Below are 24,272 nucleotides of genomic sequence, written 5' to 3' on the forward strand. Positions count from 1 at the left end.
ATCCCGGTTACCCATCGGGGAGTGGCAACCCCCCATCAAAGGAACCCTTTAGAAATTGTGGATTTTGGTCTGGATATGGTGCAGAAATCCACATGCATGTTCATGTGCAGGCAGCCTTCACACTGGATTTGGTTGCAAAAATGTCTGCGACTCATGTTCAGTTGACTGGAACTAATTTTACAAAATCCTTTTGCTTGCCACCCCATTCAAATGAAGGCAATCGATTTTTCTGTCTCAAAAATTTCTGCAACAAAGTCTGCAGCGTGTGAAGGCTCCCTTAATGTTACAACAGATCTGGGCATGTGTTACTGCCATTTGCCAATCACTCCTATAACATTTATGGCCATTACTTAATTACAGGGCATCACTGCCCCGCCTGGCATTACTGTTCATTTACAAGTTATCAGGCATTACCACCAATTGCCATGGCTGAACTTGTGCAATTGTTACCTGCTAAAACTGGAATCCAACATTGGCGCAATAGAAAATGTGCTGCTATGCAGTTAAATCTATATAGTTTTGTTTCGTTAAACTATTCATATGTTGTCATATGCTCCCATCTAGTGGTCGTTTTTGGTTATGCACTTTGTTTTCTGCTTTATCTGTCATTTCCTTGCTCCACCCTTCTGTGTACCTCACTTCCTGTGTCTTCATTCTGCTTCTAGGATTCAACAGGTACACTTGTATTTCATGCTAGCTTGCTAAAGCATCTTTTGACCACCTACAACACCGCTCGACTACACAATCCATCTGTTCTGCTGTACTCTATCTGGGCTACAGAATAAAGCAACTTTCTTGGATAAACTCGGTATTGGGGAGTTCAGCTATCTGATAAGGCTTGTCCGCAGTGATTATATCTGCTTATACAGGCCAGGTATAGAGGTCTCACTAGGGATAGGTCGCTATTACAACAATCTGAGCCAGAATAGAAAAAGTGTACTTTAACACTAGAGTTATTCTTTTTCGGCATAGAGTTCAGTCCTAGGGACTCTATACCAGAAAAGAACTGATCAGTTTTATCCTAATGCATTCTGAATGGAGAGCAATCCGTTCAGGAGGCATCAGGATGTCTTCAGTTCAGTACGGAGATAATACCGCAGCATGCTGCAGTTTTATCTCAGTCCAAAATTCTGGAATACATGCTGGAATGCCGGATCCGGTATTGCGGTCTGCTCAATCTCAGACCGCAAAAAATGTCAAGAAATAAATGCTGATCTGTTTTTTTTCCGGATGACGCTGGAGAGACGGATCTGGCATGTCAACGCATTTCTCATACGGATCAGGATCCTGATCCGTCTGACAAATGCCATCAGTTTGCATACGTTTTGAAGGATCCGGCAGGAAGTTCCTCTGCCGCAAGTGTGAGAGTACCCTAATTGTACAAATACAAAAGGATTAAAGATGCTCCTCTCCTTTTTGAATAATCTGGTTTCAGGTATAAGTCATATGCAATGGAGATCATGCATTTACACAAGTAGTAAAGGAAAAGTCAGGTCACCATTCCAAGACCAGTGTTAGCGTGCACAAAACTTCCAAAGGTGAAGGCAAAAATCAATATGAAGAACGATTCCAACATGGCAACTCAGAGTCCAATTAAAACATCACTTTTATTGGATCCAAAAAATTTAAAACGTCCAGATACAAGAAGCACATTTTTACAGATTTCAGCTAGTTGCTTTAGTCATAACCTAAAAAAGAAACCTAAACACAGATGCTTGACAGTCACACAAGTGCTTATATAATTAGACAAAATAACTGAATTGAGAGATCATGCATGCCTTTTCAGAAAGTTAAGGATTTTTTTGTATAACTTTTGTGGAGCATTAATACCCCATATGAAATCTAGATGCTCCCATTTTGGTATCTCTTCCTGATAGACCAAGTTCTTGATTTTAGGGATCAATAACTTTACATCCAGCGGGTCAGCAAGCCAATCATTTCCTCCGCTCCAAAGAGCCGTGGGGACAGTCATCTTTGTTACATCATACAAAGGAGGAGTGCTCTGGAGGAGGGGGAAACAAAAAACACATATCCATGATCACAGCCAAATGAAGTCTCAGGACTCTTTTCTCTTGTTAAAGAAAAAAAAAAAAAAGTTCTCCAAAATTTGTCCAAATAGAAACTAAAATTCTAATTTGGATCCCCCTTGTGTCAAATGTAATTTGTTTGTGGAAACGTTTTTCCTGCTCAACTCCCCGCCAATTCTAGTGCTGCCACTCCAATCTGTGTTTCCAGGCTGCAGCGCGACATGGTCGTATATAGCCCATGACCGCAGAAGCCAATCACTGGGCCCAGTGGTAAACCGCATGAAACCATATATGCCTATGTGACCACTTCATAGACTGGATCGGCAGTACCAGAAATGGCAGTCTAAATGGTAAGTATATGAGCTTTTATTATTTCAAACATATTTAGGGGCTTTGGGGAGCTTTTCTAATGTCACATAACCCCTTTAAAAAAGGGAGCAATAATGACAGACAACCCTGTTCATGTGCCTTTTTAGGAAACATTAATGCTATATAAAAAGGGCCCTCCCGGCTTAAAAAAATATAAAATGAATGTACCTCCATACCCTCAGAGTTCTTACGTATTAGGGGATTTGGCTCTAGTGAACTTGGCCAGTTCATCTATCATATGCAGGACAACTATTTAGCATAATATATCCTGACCCACAGCCATGAAAGGTGATCTGAGGGTTTCAAATTTGATCTGTGGCAAACACAAACTAACTTCAATAAAAGTTTAGCATTTTTAAGAATTCCCAAAAGAGTATTACCTGTTTATAACGCTCCAAATTGCCTAGAAAGCCCCAGTCAAAAGCCTGCAGTCTCCCAGTGTGGGAAGCCTAAGTAATAAAGGCACAAGTCATTCTTCCAATACAAATGTTACACATTTTAAACCATTTCCCAAAACAAAAGTCTAATTTCTGCTCCTGCAAAAATGTACCTTCTAACACAGGATTGAAGGGGTTGTCTAGGCCTTTAATATTGATGACCTATCCTCAGGATAGGTCATCAATATCAGATCAGAAGGCGTCTGACGCCCGGCACCCCCACAGAACTGCTATATGAAGGGAAGTCTATGGGCACATTTGGCATATATGTTTGAACATACCTTGTAAAAAGTGCTAGAGATGAGCAAACCAGTCAAGATTCGTTTCAGGTCCGGTTTGCCGAATTGAATTTTTTTTTCTTCGTCAAAAGGTTCGACTTCGGATGAAACAATTTGCATAAAACTTTGTTTGAATACTGTACGGAGCTAGTGCTTGGAACAGAACCAGAGTTAGGGAAAAGGTTTTTAAAAGTAGAAATTCATTTTTTAAGTTATGACCCCGAAGTCTTGTGAGTAATAACTTCGGCTCATCTGAGCCAATACATTCTAATACCTTACAGAGTGCTCGCTCCATACAGTAGTCAAATTTTTATGCAAATCTACTTCAGATGTTTCATTCGCTCATTCCTAGTCGTGACCCAAGTTGATTCACAGCAAAACAAAGTTGCTCCAATAACCCATTCATTTTTAATGAAACGTGTTCTCTTCTTCATTTATTTTTCCCCTCCCCCAGCTCTGGAATGCACTGACAGCAATAGTAAATGATGTCCAAGCGACTCCGATATATAGCTATGGGTAAAAACATGTTTGACAGTGTTAAGTTTGTTCAAAAACATTCCACGCTGGTACATGTATCATGCTTTTTCATATTCCAAAGCTTCCAAAAATTGTCCCTTCTCAGGAGCAGATGTTTAAACGTTGTGGGGATTTTAAAAAAGTGCAGTCTAAAAATTATGCCTGGAACATACAAGGCTGTCCATGGGTAGTAGTCAGGGATGGATTGGCTATAGACCTTACAGGGGAATTTCCCAGGGGGCCACTCAAGCCCCCCCCATCTCTACGCTGGCTTGGTACAGAATAAGCCATCAGTGGTAATCAACTGTGATAATCAGGTACTCATGTACTTGGCTAGCGACTTCAAAGGCCCTCCTGAATTCAACTATGTCCCGCATCTCACCTCCTAATCCCCCTTCTATAGTGGTAAATGGCAGAAAATGAAAAAGCCGCGGCACTCAAATGGATCAAATGACGATTTATTTCACCTCTTGTGGCAACGTTTCGACCGAGTGGTCTTTATCAAGCACAATACAACAGTGGTACAATGAACATATAAATACCTCCCCTTGGCCTCACATTGGCCTCAGTTCAGACATACCCTTTTAACCCTCTATACACATTATATCATTTCAAGCATATACTCCAAGACACAAGTCCTCATTAGTTCAGTTGCTAAGATGTTAAGGTCTTTGCCTACCGTGCCTCCATGCTGTTTGAGCCCCGCCCGGATCTACATCACTCCGGTGTATTAGCACACTCTGTATTTCACCTGGCGTCCCTCAGTTCCAGCTGCGCTTGCGCCGGTGTCGTCACTTCCGCCCTTCTATTTCACTTCCGCCAGTCCTTCGACGGAATTGCCGATCACATGACTGGAGGTCTAAGATGACGTATTGTCACCTGGTCGAAGTTACTAGGTAACCGGACGCCAGGTGAAATACAGTGTGCTAATACACCGGAGTTATGTAGATAACGCCCCTGCAGACTTGCATGCTAGAAAGTGCATGCTGCTCAAGTTACACCTCTGGCTGAAAGGGGTTAGGTCAAGAATTTGGCAGGAAGGGGGGGGGGGGTGCCGTTCAATTTTTTTGCCTCAGGTAGCATGAAGGCAGGAGTCATACATATGCTGACTAATAAAGTTTATCCTCCCCCTTAAAAAAAAGTAAAAAAAAAATTAAAAGTAGCATGATGCAGGCCACAGCTGTACAGAACGTGATGGTAGGCAGGCAGACAGCAACAGTGGCAAAATGTGGCACTGTCAGCAAGGAGAGATCTATTCATCAGAATAAGCCAAAGGAGTGTGAAAATCCTCCAGAACCCAGGCAGAAAAGTTTTGGACTCTGGAGGACAACTTGGTCACCCCACGGAGACAATTGGATGTCTTGGCTGGTACCATCCTCAGTCCTATAGCTCCTCCACCTCCAACTCCTTTTGAAGTGACATCCTAGTCATCCTCCTTGGCGATTCCCTATGTAACCATGTACACAGCTTTCCACTGCTCATACAGATGCTCGAGCATGTGCAATGTCGAATTCCAGTGAGCTAGCACGTTGTGGATTAAGAGGTGTAGCGCCAGGCTGTTCTGTCGCTGCAGGTCCAAGAGAGCAGTCCTCGCCATGTAAGAGTGGCTGAAGTGCTTGGACAGTCTCTTGGACTTTGGCTTGCGCAAGGTGCTCAGTGTACTTATTTAGAAAGTGCTGCACCACTAGGTGGATGATTGGCAGCATACAGGGAGCCTGTGTTATTTCACCCAGGATGGATGTTGTGCCGATTGTTGCTTACCATGTTGCCCAGTTGGAGTTGGAGGGGTGACAGCCAGCAGGATGTTTGCTGATTGATGTACTTTAGCAACTGCTTGCCTGTGTGGATACTCTTTCCCAGGCCAATGAGCTCCAACACGGCGTGGCACCACTTGACCTGGCATGAGATAGGAAGGAGGGGTAGCGCGAGCAACCCTGTGCCCAGCTGCTGTTAGTGGATAAATGCCTGGTATAGGAGCCAGGCCAACCCCACCTGGTGGGGTGGGAGGGTTGAGCATGGGGCGTCTCATCAAAAGGACCTGGCATTGTTGCCGGGGTGCTGCCAGAAAAAAAAAAAAAAAAAACATTGAAGTGGGTCATGAAAGACATGTACTGTCCCTGCCCATAAGAGCTGCTCCAAGTGTTCATCGTGGCAATTCTTGCTGTGCAGCAAGGTTCACTCACGCAAGAGTACAAGGCAGGGATGGCTTTTTGGGAGAAATAATGCTGGCTAGGAATCTCTCAGTAAGCACACACACCATTAACTTCCTAAAAGAAGCAGACTAGACTAAATTGTACAGCAGCAACTGCACTGACAGCAACTTACGGCCAGGTAGGAATTAAGCTTGCGCACTATTGGATTGGTGGGTGCATAGAGTTGTTACCTAGTCACACTTTCCATTATTGACTGCCAACAATGGAGGAGTAGGAGTCAGAGTGGGAGTAGCGGAAAGGGATAAATGTGAAAGACCATACTGCTGGTGGATGCGGCCTGGCTGCCGCAAGCTGGACTAGGAGAACAAGGGAACTCCTGCTGTGGTGACTGGCTGCCACCTGTTTGCCCATGGGATGGGGTGATGTCACTTTATGTGGTTTAATAGAGCTGTGGTGCCCAAGTTTGCCTGCCCATATTTTATTTTGCTCTTTCATAGCTTGCACAAGGCAATGCTTTTGTCTTCCAGCAGTGTGGAGAAAAACTGCCAGATGAAACATACATGCATAGGGGTAGAGGAAGCAGAGCTTAGTGTAGTGTCCCACTAGGTAAAGGGGGGGCACTACACAAGGGTTTATATGTCTATTGTATTAATATGATGTTGTATGTTCATTTCCCTGTGTTATCTGGGTGTCAGGCCTGTTAGGGTGTAGTTCAGCCTCCTAGACATTAGAGGGAGCTAGAGAGCCCTGAGTATATATAGGTAGGCCCAGACAGGGGAGAGTTAGTGCATTCCAGGAGGCTAGTAGTACAGTCTAGCCTGTCTGAAGTCCTGAGCCTCTGTTAGCTCAGAGGATTCACCCCAAGAGAAGTTTGCCTCCTGGGAGAAACCTGCAGTTCCCACAAGCCAAGCAGAGCCAGTGTTCCAGCTAAACAAGTAAGCTGAAGGGCAGAAGAATCATTACATTAAAGCAAGGGATATATACCTGAGGAAGATTGTTTACCAAGGATAAAAGCCAGCATTGGGGCATATGGGCCTTGGAATATAGCCAGCCAGAAGGATTCCATCACAACGGGATTACAGATTTCACAGCTGCCGTCAGATGCTGGAATAATATCAGTTTTGTGTGCGGTATGTCTTCTAATCTAATGTTTAGTAAAATAGCGATAGGGGAGGGATCTTTGTCTAAAGAGCATATTCTCGGTTAATTTTATCACTTCAGACCAAAAGGGTGTTAGCATGGGACACAATGCTTACCTGTCAGGTACTGAATTACCACAACAATCTCTAGAGGCGTATATCACCCTCATTCCTAAAGAGGGAAAAGAACCCACTCAATGCAGCAGCTACAGACCTATTTCGTTATTAAACGTAGATCTGAAGATATATGCTAGCCTCCTCGCTAACAGACTTAAACCTCTATTTCCTAAATTAATCTCTCCGGAACAGGTGGGATTTGTGTCTGGCAGGGAGGGAAAGGACACTGAGGGTCCTGTCTCTGATACAAATTGTGTCACGCAGCAAACTTTGTCCCCAGTAACACTAACTGACGCAGAAAAGGCCTCCCTTTCACTTCCATCAGGCTGTGGGATATCATGGTGGGTTCTTTGGCCCCTCTGCTGCTCTTCCGAGTGCCACCGTTGCTGCCCTTAGTGCCAATGCAGCTAGGGGGGGGGGGGGGGGCACTACTACCACCACCACCAATATGGATATGTCTGCAGTCTCATCAATAGGGAGACTCTTTACCATCTACCGTAGGGCTTCGTGGGGTTTTCTTTCCACTTCTTAGGAAAAAGTAAGATGCCCCTATAGGAAGGGGCAGTGAAGACTGGGAGGACTCTACTTAAAGCCTTCTGTGGGGCTGCAAGTAGGAGGAACACTTTGACCCCTGGCTCGATGTCAAACTCTGAAGTCACCTTTAGGTCATTCTATTGTGACCGAGAGGAGTGAGCCATCCAATCCACAGTCTCATACTCTTTCCTCAACTATAATGTTGCGCCTTTCTGAAGCCAGCAGGGACAACTGCGGCCTACTACTGCTGGCTGGATAGATAGTGCTGCTATTACCCACATTCGGTCTTTCATTTGGAACCCTTCCTTAGCCTGGACATTTTTTGGGCCTTTCTGATAATGTTGTGAGCTACCCTGAGTGGTGTAGTAATCACATATATGCTCCTAGTTTGAATATGATTAACGACCCCCCCAAAAAAAAAAACAAAAAAAAAAAACAACAACTTGTGAGGTACTTTGTCGGTGTATTAATGTATTAATCATGTATGTGAACCCACTGTGCCAAGTGTCCTACCTCCTCTAAGGGCGTTGTCTAAGTGAACCCCTCGATCTTCACAGTACCCCTGATGGTGGGGATAGACTTTCGAGGGGGAACACCAGGTTGCTACCTCTTGAGGAGAATTGGCACACGGGGCAGCTGGTCCAAGAGGTACAGGCGTGGTCAGCAGGCAAGTCGTAACCAGGAGCAACAGGGCAGGACTGAAGGATGAGGCAGAGGCGAAGGCAAAAAGGCAATAGGTCATGCAATCCTGGGCGGCAACAGGAGAGTCAAGGCAAGCATGCAGGTAGCAGAGTCCAGGAATACAAGTAAGAGTCAGGAACACAGGTAAATATCAGGAACCTTAGCAGGACACAGGTATCTAGGAAGGGGGCTGAGCCACTTCTATTATGTGCAGGAGGGCTAGGATTGGTCAGTGAGGTCAGATGACCTAACCGATAAAGCACAGGAAGTGACGCGCGCCAGCCCTCAAGGAAGTTCTGCAGGGAACAATCATGCTGTGGCCAGGGCTGAGAGAAAACAGTGGAGCGTATCCCAGAACAGTACCTACACAGAGCCCATGACTGCAGCGGTGAATGGGAAGCAGTGGCAGCAGATCACCACTGAACATGGCGCCCGGGACCACAGTGGTAGGCAGGGGAACAGCGGTGCCCAGCAACCGCTGTTACACAAGTTTGAATATAAAATCAGTCCAATTTAAAAATAAAAAAATTCATTACTGCAACCAAGTAGAAACCGTTCACATAAGTGGACTATTGAGACCCAATGCTCAATTTTTCTATAACTCACAGGAAGATTGCTGCCCTACCATGCGTCTGGTAGTAATGACATATATGCTAGTTTAAAAATATTGAATACACCCCCCCCCCCAAAAAAAAATTTCAATTACAACTGTGTGGAAACCGAATATAAGTAAAAAACTAACTTGAGGCTTGCTGCTCAATTTCACCTTAATACACTGGTAGCTTGCTGCTATAAAAAATAAAAAAATACATATACACATCCTGGATATAAAAAGTCTACACACCCCTGTTAAAATGTCAGGTTTCTGTGCTGTAAAAAAATAAAAATAAATATGAGACAAAGAAAATCATTTCAGAACCTTTTCCACCTTTAATGTGACCTTTAAATGTACAACTCAATTGAAAAACAAACTGAAAGCTTTTAGGTGGAGGGAAGAAAACAAAAACTAAAATCACGTTAAATAGGAGTCAGCATACACCTGCCATCATTTAAAGTGCCTCTGATTAACCCTAAATAAAGTTTAGCTGATCTAGTTGGTCTTTCCTGAAATTTTCTTAGTCGCATCCCACAGCAAAAGCCATGGTCCACAAAGAGCTTCCAAAGCATAAGAGGGATCTCATTGTTAAAAGGTATCAGTCAGGAGAAGGGTACAAAAGAATTTCCAAGGCATTAGATATACCCATGGAACACAGTGAAGACAGTCATCAAGTGGAGAAAATATGGCACAACAGTGACATTACCAAGAACTGGACGTCCTTCCAAAATTGATACGACAAGAAAACTGGTCTGGGAGGCTCCCAAGAGGCCTACAGCAACATTAAAGGAGCTGCAAGAATATCTGGCAAGTACTGGCTTTGTGGTACATGTGACAACAATCTCCCGTATTCTTCATATGTCTGGGCTATGGGGTAGAGTGGCAAGACAAAAGTCTATTCTGAAGAAAAACATCCAAGCCAGGCTACATTTTGCAAAAACACATCTGAAGTCTCCCAAAAGCATGTGGGAAAAGGTGTTATGGTCTGATGAAACCAAGATTGAACTTTTTGGCCATAATTCCAAAAGATATGTTTGGTGCAAAAACACTGCACATCACCAAAGGAACACCATACCCACAGTGAAGCATGGTGGTGGCAGCATCATGCTTTGGGGCTGTTTTTCTTCAGCTAGAACTGGTCCCTTAGTTAAGCTAGAGGGAATTATGAACAGGTCCAAATACCAGTCAATATTGGCACAAAACCTTCAGGCTTCTGCTAGAAAGCTGAACATGAAGAGGAACTTCATCTTTCAGCATGACAACAACCCAAATCATACATCCAAATCAACAAAGGAATGGCTTCACCAGAAGATTAAAGTTTTGGAATGGCCCAGCCAGAGCCAAGACCTGAATCTAATTGAAAATCTGTGGGGTGATCTGAAGAGGGCTGTGCACAGGAGATGCCCTCACAATCTGACAGATTTGGAGTGTTTTTTTGCAAAGAGTGGGCAAATCTTGCCAAGTCAAAATGTGCCATGCTGAGACTCATACCTAAGAAGACTGAGTGCTGTAATAAAATCAAAAAGGTGCTTCAACAAAGTATTAGTTTAAGGGTGTGCACACTTATGCAACCATATTTAATTTATATTTTTTCTTCCCTCCACCTAAAAGAGTTCAGTTTGTTTTTCAATTGAGTTGTACAGTTTATAGGTCACATTAAAAAAGGTGGAAAAAGTTCTGGAAGGATTTATCCTGGTCTCATTTTTTTTACATCACAGAAACCTGACATTTTAACAGGGGTGTGTTGACTTTTTATAATTGTGTAAAAATATATATTTTATTACACATTTAGGGCGGGTTCGCATTGATCTTATTATAGGTTGTTATAACAGTTAACAGGACTATTTTTCCTCCCGTCATGTATAACAGAACCAAATATTATTTGCCCCATAGACATTAGGATAGACCAAAATGGAATGCATGCCTCTTAAAGGCTTCCATTTTGCATTCCATTATAACTGAACCTATAACCAGAATTCCATAATGCCAATGTGAACCTGCACCAAGTTGACTGCCCCCCCCCCCCAAAAAAAATATAAAAAATAAAAAGTGGATGAGATTTTTGGTGGGTCTGTTGGTCAAGTTTGCAATAAAATGATTAAGCAATTTTTTGCAATCTCCTAATATTAAAAATGATGTCTAGTATCATACCTGTAACCAATGTTCCATATTTTGCACAGAGGTTGAGGAAGGAAAATAGGAAACATATACATCAACACGAGTCTATGGGTAGAAGGAAATAAAGTGAATTGTTTTACATAGTTTTCATAAATGGATAAACAATTTTTATAAATCTAGGACTTTAAAAATTGTGGGAAAAACAGCTAATAGTCGATCCCTTGACATCTTAATTTGGATATGCGTTTCCAGTTCCTGCAACCATAGTTTTAAAGATCTAGCAGTGGAGGTAGTGGCTATATTTTGCTTAAAGGGAACCTGGGTTGCTAGATGGCTGCTGGCACATCTGCAATACCCAGTCCCCATAGCTCTGTGTGCTTTTATTGTGTAAAAAAACCCGATTTGATACATATGCAAATTAACATAAAAAGTCATCTCTTACTTGTGTGACCAGAGAAGTCATATTTTCAAGTTCTGACTCATCTCAGGTTAATGTGCATATGTATCAAATCGGATGTTCTCAGCTCTATACCCAAAATCCCGGTGATAGGTTCCCTTTAAAAAGCTTGGGTAGATGCCTCCCATACTCAGATCTCTGCCTGCCTATCCGTAGGCTCCTTTAAAGGCACCTACATCTTCAAAAAGTCTGGCTTTTTCCATTCTTTAAATCCTTATTGTCATTAAGGTGGAAACTCTTGACTTCTTACGCCCTAAATCTCCAAACATTATATCCTGTATGGATTTTTGTTCCCTAATCTCACACCGTATCATAGAAGCTCTTATAGCTTTAAGGGAATCTGTATCCTCAGGGGAAAGTAGTGGTCTACCCGTGGATTCTTGAATCTAGGATTTCTCCTGGCTCATCCTCGTCTTAGGATTCAGAAATCACATTAGAGTGGCCCGACTTACTCACAGTGGTGGAAGGGAGACATTTAATAAAGGCTTTAATGGAATCAAGAGACTTCGGACTTCATGTCTTTAATACTCAGAAGCAATTTGGATTCTTCAACCACCTTGCGGACACAATTCTGACAAACTTATGGGGTTATTTATCAAACTGGTGTAAATTAGAACTGGTTTAGTTGCTCATAGTCAGATTCCACCTATTTTTGACAGCTCCTTTGGAAAATGAAAAGGTGGAAACCGATTGGTGGCTATGGCCAACTAAGCCAGTTCTACTTTACACCAGTTTGATAAGTGACCCCATCAGACCAGGAAGGGGTGCGCATTTTCTTGCATACTCCAGACTTCCTCCCCAGTCTGCCATCATGGCCTTCCAGGACATCAGCATGCTGATTGCCTGCCTCCTCCATACTTCCAGACAGGGAGAGAGGTCTCCCAAAAGGGATCACAGGCTGTCTGGGCTTCTTTGGAGTGCGCTCTTCCTGCTTGTTAGGGCTTTTAAACCAAAAAAGCATTCACGTGGCCAGAAAACCAGAAACCGCACATCATGTGTCCTTTTCGGGGCACGCTCGATTGGAACTACATGCGTTCCATATACCTGAAGTTGCATTCCACCTGTACTTCAAGTGAGCACAGCCCTAGCTACAGCAGAGGGAGCAAACCTGCCGGCATCCCCAGCATGGAAAAACACCAGGCGAAGGTGGGAAAAAGGTCACGTGCCTCCAAAACCGAAAGGGGATCTGGAGTGCCATAATAACCTCAGTTATCCCTAGACTGCTGAGAACGCTTACCCAACCCAAGTCCAAGAAGGAGTGCCCCAGACTGCAAGCCGCACCAGATAAACACCAGGAAGAGCACAATTGGGTCCTGCAGCCCAACAACTCTCTCCACAGCACAGTCCTATCCCATAGGACAGGAACTGATGTTACAGGGGCAGTACCCCTCTTAAAGCTCTCCATGGAAGTTTCCATTCACAAAAGTGTGAGCTCCTCCCACCAGCTATACCATTCCTACAGGGACAAAGCTAAAAAAAATAAAAACACTATGTAGAAACCCAGAACCGAAGCAGGCCACAATGAATGCCAATGAAACAAAAGAATGGGTGGGAGCTTTGTCCCCCAATAAACAGAAGAGATTTTACGGAAGGTACAAAAATCTAGTCATCTGTGTCATTGCGGGGACATTGGCTTGACCATGGAACATTCCAGAGCAATCCCAAGGGTGGGCCAGAATACAAAGATGTAGGATAGGTCAGAGACCTCCATCTGCAGCACTTTGCGCCCAAGTGAAGAGTCTGAGGATGCAAAAGTGTGCACCTGTAAAACCTTGAGTGTGTAAAGGTTACCATGTATCAGCCTTACAAACCTGAAGGGCCAAAGTCCCATGATACACAGCCCAGGAGACCCCTACCGCCCATGCTGAATGAGCAGTAACATGGAAGGGTGGTTCCTGGTGTTAAGGTATGCTCCACAATAGCCAAATAAATCTTCAAGAAACTGAAGATTTGGATGCTGCCAGTGGTCGCATTGGGTCATCTGGGATCACGAAAAGGGGGATCTGCTTTCCAAAAGGATGATGTCTGAGATATAAATGCAAATAGCCCAAACCAGATACAGAGTGTGGAGAGAGTGCTCCCAGGAGTGGGCAAAAGGAAGGCAACACAATTTCCTCATTGCGTTGGAATGAGGATACCACCTTCAGAAGAAGGACAGACTGAACAGGACAGGGGAGCACCTTGTCCTGATTGAGCACTAGGAAAGGGACGAGGGAAAGTTCTGACACCAACCAAATGTAGGCGACAGACACTTTATAGGAGAGAAAACGAAGAGTGCTGCAAAGGCTCAAACATCCATGACTGGGAGGGCATCTAGGACAAGATTAAGGTCCCACAGACTCAAAGCTAAAACTATTTAAGCTTAGTACGTGTAGGAAGGGTGTATCTGGTAGAATTAGCTCACACTTTTGTGCTTATTGTCCACCTCCTAGTAGCAGCAGCTATACCCATGGTCAAGCCTGTGTCTCCCAGTGACATAAGAAAAGCCTTTTTTTTTTCCCTTTTTTTCTTTGAAACTTGAACATAGTGGTCTGATTGCTAATGCAATACACTAATAGTTTCCGGCTGGCATAACATCCATCGGGACCCTGGAATTGCATTGGAGAGCAACATAGCTAAAATGTATCTGTCTGAAGTCCAGGTTGTGTGAGAGCATGGACTAAACTGTATACATTTGTAGCAAACTGAGGTCTGAGAACTATAAGATTGGTTGTAGTTTTCAACCTTAAAATATAAGACACAATGTAACCAATCATTGGCAGCAAGCTATTGAAAAAGTGAAATAAACACCATTTTTATTACATAATTGGGGGGGGGGGGGGGGGGAATCTATTCAGGGCTGTGCCACAAAGGATTTATTTAATCACAAACTATTTACATAACTATTCCATTAAAAAAATATATTTAAAAAATTGTGCCTTAAGGGAGGAGTTTAGTCTCATGGCCCAACAGACTCGCTATAATTTACTTCAGAGCCAACACAGATTTTATTTAGTGGGACAGACTGCCAGGAGATCAACCTCCCCCTGCACATTCAAATGAATATAAAATTTTGTAATCTGTAGGCTCAAGAATGCCGTCCCCACAGCAGGTTGAAAGCAGGAGCTTCAGACGGATGCAGCCATTCAGCACAGGCGCTAGCTCCGCCCCCCATGCCAGTCTATTTTAATAACCATTTATATATCCATAAAAAAATTATATATATTTAAACCCCCCTCCCAAGAGTTTACATGCTGAACATACCATGTTTAGGTTCTGTTCATTAAACCCACACAGGAGGAAGAAGAAGTTGCCGCATAATACATCCAGTAGATCATGGCTGCAAAATCTATTGGAAAGGAGCTTAGTAATTCTTGGCTGTGGCATGAACATCTTATCACCGAACAATGGCTAAAAAAAATAAAAAAATAAAAACGTGAGCAATAATTATGAAAATTGCATGTTTTATGCAGACATCTTGTCAATACTCTAATAGGCAGTGTCAAAGTGGCAATACTGTAAATGGAACATAAAACCAATAATTTCAGGATGGTCTTTCGAGCACCCAAACGCCATGTTGCAAAACTCGTTCAAAAGAGTAAAGCAATGGCGTGCCAATGGGGGAAGCAGGTGGTTCGCTCCAGGTGCCAGCTTTCGGGGGGCGGGGTTTTTGGCTGCTGGAAAAAGGCTTCCATCAACACAGATGGAAGTGCTTAATGCCAGGGAGCTGCGGTCCTCTCACTCACCGAATACTCAGCTACCCACGCACCGTACCTCCACCGGTCTGCTCTCTGCTTCACTCACCATTCAGCCCTGCAGTCTGACTGCGATGCCACCCTCTGGAGGAAGCCCAGGAATCTGCCTCTGCATTCCTCCCACAGTGCTGCAGCGCGAACTGTGTCTGAGGGGAGTGCTGGAGGGGATCTGATCAGGAACGGGACAAGGCGAGTAATTACTGTTTTTTTTATTTTTATGAACACCAATTGGCCACAGATGTCATGGCTGCCGTGAAGAGGCAACAAGGTTTTAAAGTATGGGTGGGGGGTATGCCACTGAAATTATATATAATATACTCTCTCGTAACATTTCAGTAAAATATTTTCACAAAGTGAATTATTCATTATTGAATTTGGGTGTTTGTCGCACCCACTATAAAATAGAAGTTGTATACAATCATGCACACAATGTATGGCAGCACCAACCATAGATAAGTGGGTGCCAGCTCAAGGAGAGGCTTACCCAAAATGTATTGCTGAATAATAGAGCAGCACTCCAGGATTGCGGTAATAAAATAAAAAAAAATTATTCACCCATTAGTGACGCAACGTTTCAGCTCCAAAATAGGCTTCATGTTGGAGATGAAACATCGCGTCACTAATTTGTGAATAATTATTTTTTACCGCAATCCTGGAGTGCTGCTCTATTTTTCAGAATATATATTATATAGCAAGTGTTGGTCCCATATGTGGATTCAGTATAAACAATTACCTAAAAACCCCACAACCACCATACTGTACCTTAACTAAATAAGTTGGTAAGGATCTGGCAGCTGCAGCAGGACCAATTGGATATTTAACAGTAGCCACAGGAGCAAGAGCGAAAAATAATTTAATTTTACTTGCCAGTTCTGGAATGGTAGAAAATGCAATGAATCCTGTAATGACAGTAAAAGGATCTGCACTGAGAAATTTACTATATCATTCCGCTTTTTTTTGAAAGACTAGTCTCATCACCAAAACATCCATTCATTCCTAAAAGTTGCATGAAATTATGTGTCCTTTCTTCCAGGAGCAGCCTCTCACATATGGGTTGTGTCTTGCTTTGCAGCTATTCATGTAAAGCAGTCAATGGAACCACTTCTGGAGCAAATGTGTTTTTTCTAATCTCAAAGAGCCCCTTTAAGAAAGCCTAGCATACCGGTCACCTCTCCGGATAGGTCTTAGTAATTAATTGCATGCCAGCTCATTTGCATAATGAAGAAAACTAAGTAATAACTGGCCCTTTAAAGATGCACTTATCAATATCACAAAACCTGAATAGCCCTTTAAAGTACCCTAACAAAAGGTTTTAATGGCCTTTTAATATCTGACTGACTCCCTTTCGGACTCCACCCTTAAAAATTTGGTCTTCTGGTCATCCTCAGGCACCTTACCTTCTATTGTAGTTTACCTCCAAGGTATTGTAGTTTATACTCCAAGAGTATACCTCTATACTCATGAGGCGGGGCGCCGGCACAGCAGGTTGGAGAGCGCATTGCCGGCAAGTGGGAGCAAGAAGACGCGGCATCAGTCTGCCAGGCAGGAGGACTCCAGGACACAGAGCTGCCAGCCTTCAGTGGAGCAGAGGACGTCACAGGAGCGCCGGCTAGTGGGTGGAGCTACAAAGTCATGTGATCCGCCTGCTTCAAGGGTCAGAAAAAAGGAGCGGTGTGGGACCTTCAAGTAGCCAAAGTGTCTTGGGGCAGCTTGTTGAGGGGCTACCTCCTCTGGGGGTTGAGCCACCTCTGAGTCCGGTCCAGAAGGAACATATGGCTGGTGAGAGCTTCAATGTATTGTCTGAGTCCATGCAGTTGTCTGGGCTGGTTAAGCTGCTGGCAGAAGTTGCTAGCAGGCAGGTGCCCCACAACGTGTCTGATGTATGGATTAATAAAGCAGGTTTCTACTAGCAACGCTGCAGTTAGTTCAAGGCCAGTGTTGGAAAAAGGCTTTGGAGTTAATGAGGTGTGTGTCAAGGAGACAATGGTTTGTGAAGTGTCGACCCTGGGTTATCATTTGGCTCCCAGTATTAAAGAGAAGATTGAGGTTAGAATTTGTTGAAATCATGTCCCTGTTGCCTTCTGCTAGGGAGCATGTGGTTTGAAAAAAAAAAAAAAAAAAAAAAAAGGGATAGAAATGAGGATGATAGAAAGCGTACTATGCCAAGGTCTTTTAATAATTGGCTTCAAGCCTTCATATATACTGCGGTTCTTGGTGAAAAGCATCCTGAGCTTTGTAGTGGCCTTTTCCAACACTTAGATATTATACTTGAAGCGTATTGATATTTTAGTGGAATGGCGTGGTACCAATACGATGAGGTGTTCCGCCAGAAACTGGCGGTGCACCCATCTCTTAAATGGAGAGTCAAAGATATAGGTCTTTGGGTGAATTTAATGTTACCTCAAAAATAGTTTACACCAAAAGTGTATGATTCTCCTCAGCCTGGTATGAGAAAAGGGGGTATGCTTCGCCTTCAATGAAGCAACTTGTAAGTGGTTGTCTAACTGCCGCTACTAACATGAATGCTCTTTTTGCGGTGGCACTCATCCTATGCTGAGGTGTTTTAAAAGGAACTCACAATCTAACCAGCAGCAGAAAAACATGGGCTGCTTATGCAGCTGCATGGCAGGACTGGGTATTATTCTCTAATTCATTGCCCAGTGAAGTTGATGACCTTGGTTGTGGCATGTTATTTATGGCTAATCTATTTAAAAGAAATTCTTTTTCTTACATTGTCCGGTAAGAAACAGTTAGCTTACTTTCCTGTTAAACAAATGCTGAAAGGTTACCGTAAAAAAGTTTCTCAGGTATTATTAGGAGACCAATATCAGTTGAATTATTGAGTTTATATGAAATTTTGTCTTCCGTTTGTTTGGATTCATTTGAAGTGTTGCTTTTTCGTACGAGTTTTATTTTAGCCTTTTTTGCAGCATTAAGGATTGGCGAATTGGTTTCCGCCAGTTGTGTGTGTTCTGGCTTAAAAGTTGAGGTGGTGGTAAATGCTGGTTTTGTTGAAATATTATTGAAGCGTTTTAAGACTGATCAATATGGGAGGGGCAGAATTATAAAGTTAAACAAGTGGGTGGGTTCTTCACTTTGTCCAGTTGTCATGGTTAGTGCTTGGCTTGCAGTTTGTCCTTCTGGTCCGGGGACTTTAATTCATAAAGATGGTTTTTGCCCTGACTAAATTTCAATTTGGTGCAGTACTTAAGAAATGCTTGATGGCGCTTGGGCTGAGCCCTTTTAAAAATTTCTTCATTCTTTTAGTATTGGTGCAGTGACTGAGGCAGCTAGGTTTGGGTTAGATGAAGCAGTCATCAAGAGGATAGGTCGTTGGGATTCTCAGAGCTAGATTATATGTTAGACCGGATTTATTACCAGACTAAATTATTTTCTATTTTTTCAGGAAGTCATAATTGTTTGGATTATTGGCCATCTGTATGTATTCTGGGCACAGAAGAGAGCAGAGAAGAGAACATACACTGAGAACTTCTCTTTTGATTGCCCATCTTTGTAGGTGTATTGGCAGGGTATTAGAGGGATGGGCTGTAGCAGTGTTTTACGTGAAATACAGAAGTTATGCTCTAGATGGCCTCATCCTAACATTTTGGTTTTACATGTGGGAGGGAATGATTTGGGCAAAGTTAAAACGTGTATGTTATGGGAAATGAAGAGGGATTTGTCACTATTGAGATGTATGTTGCTAGACAGTTTGGGGATTTTCTGAAATAGTGCCTCGCTTGGTTTGGTCATTTAAAGAGTATTTCTTTTGTGAAAAAAAATTGTAAAGGGGTTAATAGAGCCATGGATAAGTTCACGCTATTGCTTGGCAGAATCTTACAGGCATGTTTATCTGGAAGGATGGGTTGTAGGTCTTTTCAGGTCAGAAAATGTGCACCTGTCTGAAATTGGAGTTGATATTTTTAATTTAGGATTGCAGGGTGCCATTGAGAAAGGCCTGCAATGCTTGTGGGGGGGCCTCACCTTTCTAAGGCGTCCCGTGTGGGATTTATCACTCAGCTACAGCCGAGTGGATTGTGGTTTTAATGGTTAATTATTTATTTATGCCAATTTATTGAGTAAGTAATGAATATTATGGTAATTTAATTTTTAACTCAAAGCATTGAGGCCTTTTCATCCAACTTGGAGCCTGCTGTGTTTTATTTTCTTATTAATTGTTGTTAAGTTATGGTTTGGTTTATTGTGTGTAGTGTGCCTCCATGTGTGGCCACCTCTTGACAGCTTAGGTGCTAGAGTAGCCGAGGCCCTAGGCATTTGCCTTCCCTATAATCCACCCCTGATTTGACTCTGGTGCCTTTATATGAAGCGGAGATTACCCTACATAGTGTATATAATTATTTTATAGTATAATACACAGTCACATTCTTTTCAAAAATAAGTAGGAAATATTCTTCTTACCCATAGTAGTGCCCTGTGAATGGCCAATGTAATACAATTGTTTCTGGCCTGTTTTTTGCAAAATAAAATCTATCACTGCAGGAAGATCTTTATTTGCCATCTCATCAAAACTGGAAAGCAAAAAACGGAGTTAAATGCGAGTGTTAAAGGGGTAGCATATACAGGTGAAAATCAAAAAATTTGAATATCGTGCAAAAGTTCATTTATTTCAGTAATGCAACTTAAAAGGAATTGCATTAATGCAACAAAATTGGAATATTGTGAAAAGGTTCAATATTTTACGCTCAAAGTGTCACTCTAGTTAGCTAATTAATCCATACCCCCTGAGCAAAGGGTACCTTTAAAATTGAGACTTTGGGGTTTTCATAAGCTGTAATCCATAATCATCCAAATTATAGCAAATAAAGGCTTGAAATATCTCACTTTGCATGTAATGAGTATTATTAGTTTCACCTTTTAAGTAGCATTACTGAAATAAGTGAACTTTGCACGATATTCTAGATTTGAGTTCCACCTATATAAAAAGGCATACAGGACAAGAGAAACAGATATTATTGAAATGTGATATTTTTACTTAACGTTTTCAGGGAAAACACATTGAATCTGTTCTTAAGTGTTTTATGAGCTTGTCGAACTGATGTCCTATCCTTTGACTAGGTTATAAGCATCTGAGCGGTGGAGGTCCAACACCCAGGATCCATGCCAATCAGCTGTTTGAGAAGGAGCTCAGCTTTTCCTAGGCCATGTGACATCACGCTCATTGGTCACAGCCTAGGCGCAGCTCAGCACATTGATGAATAGCCGATATCAAAGGGATTGCACCAGTGGCGGATTAACATAGGGGCGTTCGGGTCAGCAGCCCCGCCATCGCTGGGGGTCCCAACGCCGACCTGAACACCCACATACTGCGGCAGGGCAAGGGAGCGCATAGTTCCCTGCCCCGCCGCTGATCAACGCCATAGTTTTCAGGCCTAGTAGACTCGAGGCCTATGTGGTAGTATAATACCGGCGCAGGCGTGCGTAATGACATCGCGCACCTGCGCTGAGATGCAGGACAATAAGGATTGCGCGCCTGCCTCATCATCCCGGACACTGGTAAGTATTCGCTTTTAGTTTTTGGGGTTTTTGTGCCAACTCTGGGGGCAGAGGTGGACATGGGGGGGGGGGGGGGGGGGGGGGAGTGTTTGGAGCAAATCACTTTAGGGGGCGCAGTATGGGGGAACTATTAGGGGAGATTTTTGAGGACACTATACAGGTATTACCTGGAGCAAAATATAGGGCGTTATTACTGGGGGCACTCTAGAAGATATTATAACTGCTGTAGACACTATAGGGACCTTTGGGATAAGGTAGAACTGGCTTAGTAGCCAACACCTTTCCTTTTTCACAGCTCCTTTGGAAAATGAAAGGTGGAATCTGATTGGCTACTATGGGCAACTAAGCCAGTTCTACTTTACACCAGTTTGATAAATGACCCCAATTAGGAGAAATTTAATGTGTCTGTATAACAAACTCTGTAGAGACAAGATGCGGCTGAAATAATTTGTCATGGCGTTCTGGGTCAAAGAGGAGAAGAGGAAAGAAGATCTATGTGACAGGAGAGGTCACTGGCAGTAAGAGGTATGTAGAGCTGGCTCACTACTGTGACCTGCATCTCATCTTCTCCTCCAAGTCTTTATCATAAATCATATGCATTTTTAATTTGTCACCTGCAGTCCTATGTAACAGCCCAGATAACAATAGTTCACTGTGTTTGTGTGGTGTTACATAGGACCGCAGATAACATCTGACATCTGTACTCAGCGTTATAAGATGGTGGGGGTCAGACTCCTGGCACCCCTGCCAATCTGCCGTTTGAGGAGACCACGATGTTCCAGTGAGCGCTGCAGCCTCTTTGCTCGTTACCAAGCACAGCGATGTCCATTTGATAGCACTGTGCTTGGTATTGCAGCTCAGCACCAATCACTCAGATGGGACCAAGCTGCAGCTAGGCCATGTGAACAATGATGTCATATGTCTTAGGAAGAGACTGGCGCTCTCACGAAGCACCGAAGCCTCTTCATACAGAAAAAATAAAAATGTAACTAAAATGGAGGGAGGGGCCCCGAGTTGGGTATACAGCCCCAGGCCTATCATGCACTTAAACTGCTCCTGGACAGCAGTGTGCTTTGTGAGCAGAGAAGGCTATGGTGCCACTGTGGATGCCGGTGCCTTCAACAGCTGATCATAGTGTTGGGACCGCCATAAAAGGCGTTTTCTCAGATTTTTGAACTGATCAGCTATGACCATGGTTAGTAAAAAAGTGTTGAGATCCCTATTAAAATCAGCAGAATTCAGAGCTGAACCCAGCCCCCCCTTTAAGAATATATTTATGGGAATTGTAAGTATTTAGGCATAACCTGAACAGGAGTACAGTATATTCAACACTTACATGTGCATAAAAAAAAAAAAAAAAAAAAAAAAAAAAAAGCACCATACAGTTTTATAACATGTTACCGGAGATTGAGAAGAGGCAATCATAACAGCCATACTGTACCTAAAAGCCCAGAATTCGCTGTCTGCAGGGGACAGAGTCTTGTGCTTCATAGACCAGGTATTACCCCGACTGTTTCCCATCCACACGTCATAACCTGCATCTGCCAGGATGAAGCCCAGACTATTGTATTCAAAGTTTGTGACCCAGTTGCTGGCATCCATAAGCAGGCCATGCTGTAATAATACCACTGGTTTAGTTCCTAAAGTATTAAAAATAGAAGGTGAATGAATATAATTACTGCTATTTATTCTCCATCACATGATAATTACTGGAGACAGTACATATGTATGAATATAGGCACACAGATCTATAGCTAGGCTTTACTTCCCCCTGGGGAGGGAATTAGGATGTGCCTTTCAAACTCCCCACTCCAGTTCTGATGAAAGTCTGAAATCTTGCATTTTCTACTTTTTAAATGCCATTTAGCCTATGTCTAGGCACAAGTGGCGTTTCCAGACAACCATCGCCACTTTCCTGTGGGCCAGTTCCCGCTGCTTGTTTGCCAACAGTAGTTCTCCTGGAGAGGGGAGTCTCACACAGGTTCTCAATACCACCATTGTAGAAGAGTTATGGACCAACAAGGGTCATCTCTTTGAATGGTCCCAGAGCACTCAATCGGTTGCGATGGAGGCCAACAGAAGTACATTTTTATTTTGTGTACTTTAACACTTTAGTACAGTATAATTCATATTAAATTGTAATATGTTAAATATCAGGGAAATCTTGCTCTAAATGTAGGGGGGGGGGGAACAAACAAAAAAACACAAATACAGCGAGGGGGACAAGCAAAATATACTGTACCTCCAGACTGATTCTTAATGCCATGTGGAATTCGGTTGACAGTTAGGATGTACCCATCTTCAGTGACCACCTCATAATTCTCACTGGGATATCCTTGCTGGCTGATTAGCCTCTTCTATAATACGTAATGTTAATTATATTACATTTAACTTTATGAAGTAGTGGTAAGATAATGCTTAAGATAATAAAGACTGCAAGATCATCAAGATATAGCTGTCCTAGAAACTACAGCTTTGATAGTGACCAGCAAGCCACAGCTTTACAGACCATGCTGCATGTGAGGAACTATGGTTAAGATACCCATCACCTAGATAACATCCAGCCCAGACCATCTTAAAGCTTTCATTACACAGTGGACACCTACTGTATATCCACAAATGCGAGCTTTCAGCTATTAGCCAGAAGTTCAAGGGAAAGTCAGCCAGACAGCACACCTGAGGTGCTATTAACTGTTGTGGGCATTGACAGCCTTGACAAATTTACAACTTTTTGGCCAGGAAAGAGGTGAAGTAGGGGCTGGCATAGTTTTTAATACAGGGGTATGGACTACCATATATGTACTAATTTATGATGACATGCGCCTCATCATATTATGACAGTCCATGGGGGAGGGGGGAATTAAAACAGATTTAAAAAGCTGTCCAAGGCCTCAGGCACATGGCCATACTGTGTTTTGCATGATATGGACAAGAATAAGACCTGTTATTTTGTTTTTGCTGGGCCGCGGAATTCGACAGCAGTGTTGTCCGCATCTTTTGTGGCCCCATCAAAGTGTCCAATGTTCGAGTGCATGAAGCCTTAGTAAATTTCCCAAATGACTTTTGTAGTAGCATAAACAGGCTAAAGCAGTCTTCCCACAACCTCTAACCAGTGTTTGCAGTCCCTAGAAGCCAGTTAGAGTCTCCTGCAGCCCGTCTCCTGTCAAGCCCTGCAATGGCCCGTTATTTTAGGAGGAAAAAAAAATAAAAAATGTATTCTGAAGGTATCACATTATGAACTGTTTCTTCTGAAGGAGTTCATTGCTATGATTCATGGTGCAGTCTTCTGTCACCAATTTATCCCACCAGCTGGCTTAAAGCTCTGAACCCAGACTAAAGAAAAGATTTCAGACATACTAATTCTGAGATACTGATATGCTTATTAAAGCCATTTATAAATATTGAAGAGGTTATGCAGATTATGTATCCATAGAGAATTTAAAAGCATTCTTTTTGGGGGTCTCTATAGATGTGCAGGCATTGAACCTATGGATAGATAGTCTAAAGATTGCTAAAATTAATGTTGCCGCCACACAAAAAAAAATTATATATATATATATATATATATATTTCACACAATTTAGAGACTTCCTTAAAAAAAAA

General features: G+C 42.8%; 1 protein-coding gene across 1 annotated transcript in view; it reads right to left on the bottom strand.

Annotated features, from left to right (window-relative positions):
- Window positions 1-1,680: 1,680 nt before the first annotated feature.
- LOC121005537 (lysosomal acid lipase/cholesteryl ester hydrolase-like) overlaps window positions 1,681-24,272 on the bottom strand; it is a 28,087-nt gene continuing 5,495 nt past the window's right edge. Inside the window, exons 2-9 of the mRNA XM_040438309.1 lie at window positions 22,912-23,026; window positions 22,111-22,309; window positions 19,575-19,684; window positions 15,918-16,054; window positions 14,665-14,811; window positions 10,998-11,069; window positions 2,777-2,845; window positions 1,681-2,002 (exon numbers count right to left, since the gene is read on the bottom strand). Coding sequence (XP_040294243.1) covers window positions 1,769-2,002; window positions 2,777-2,845; window positions 10,998-11,069; window positions 14,665-14,811; window positions 15,918-16,054; window positions 19,575-19,684; window positions 22,111-22,309; window positions 22,912-23,026 — 1,083 coding nt within the window. The 3' untranslated portion in view covers window positions 1,681-1,768. The remainder of the gene's footprint in view (window positions 2,003-2,776; window positions 2,846-10,997; window positions 11,070-14,664; window positions 14,812-15,917; window positions 16,055-19,574; window positions 19,685-22,110; window positions 22,310-22,911; window positions 23,027-24,272) is intronic.

Source organism: Bufo bufo, chromosome 6, assembly GCF_905171765.1.
Source record: "Bufo bufo chromosome 6, aBufBuf1.1, whole genome shotgun sequence".
NCBI lineage: Eukaryota > Metazoa > Chordata > Amphibia > Anura > Bufonidae > Bufo > Bufo bufo.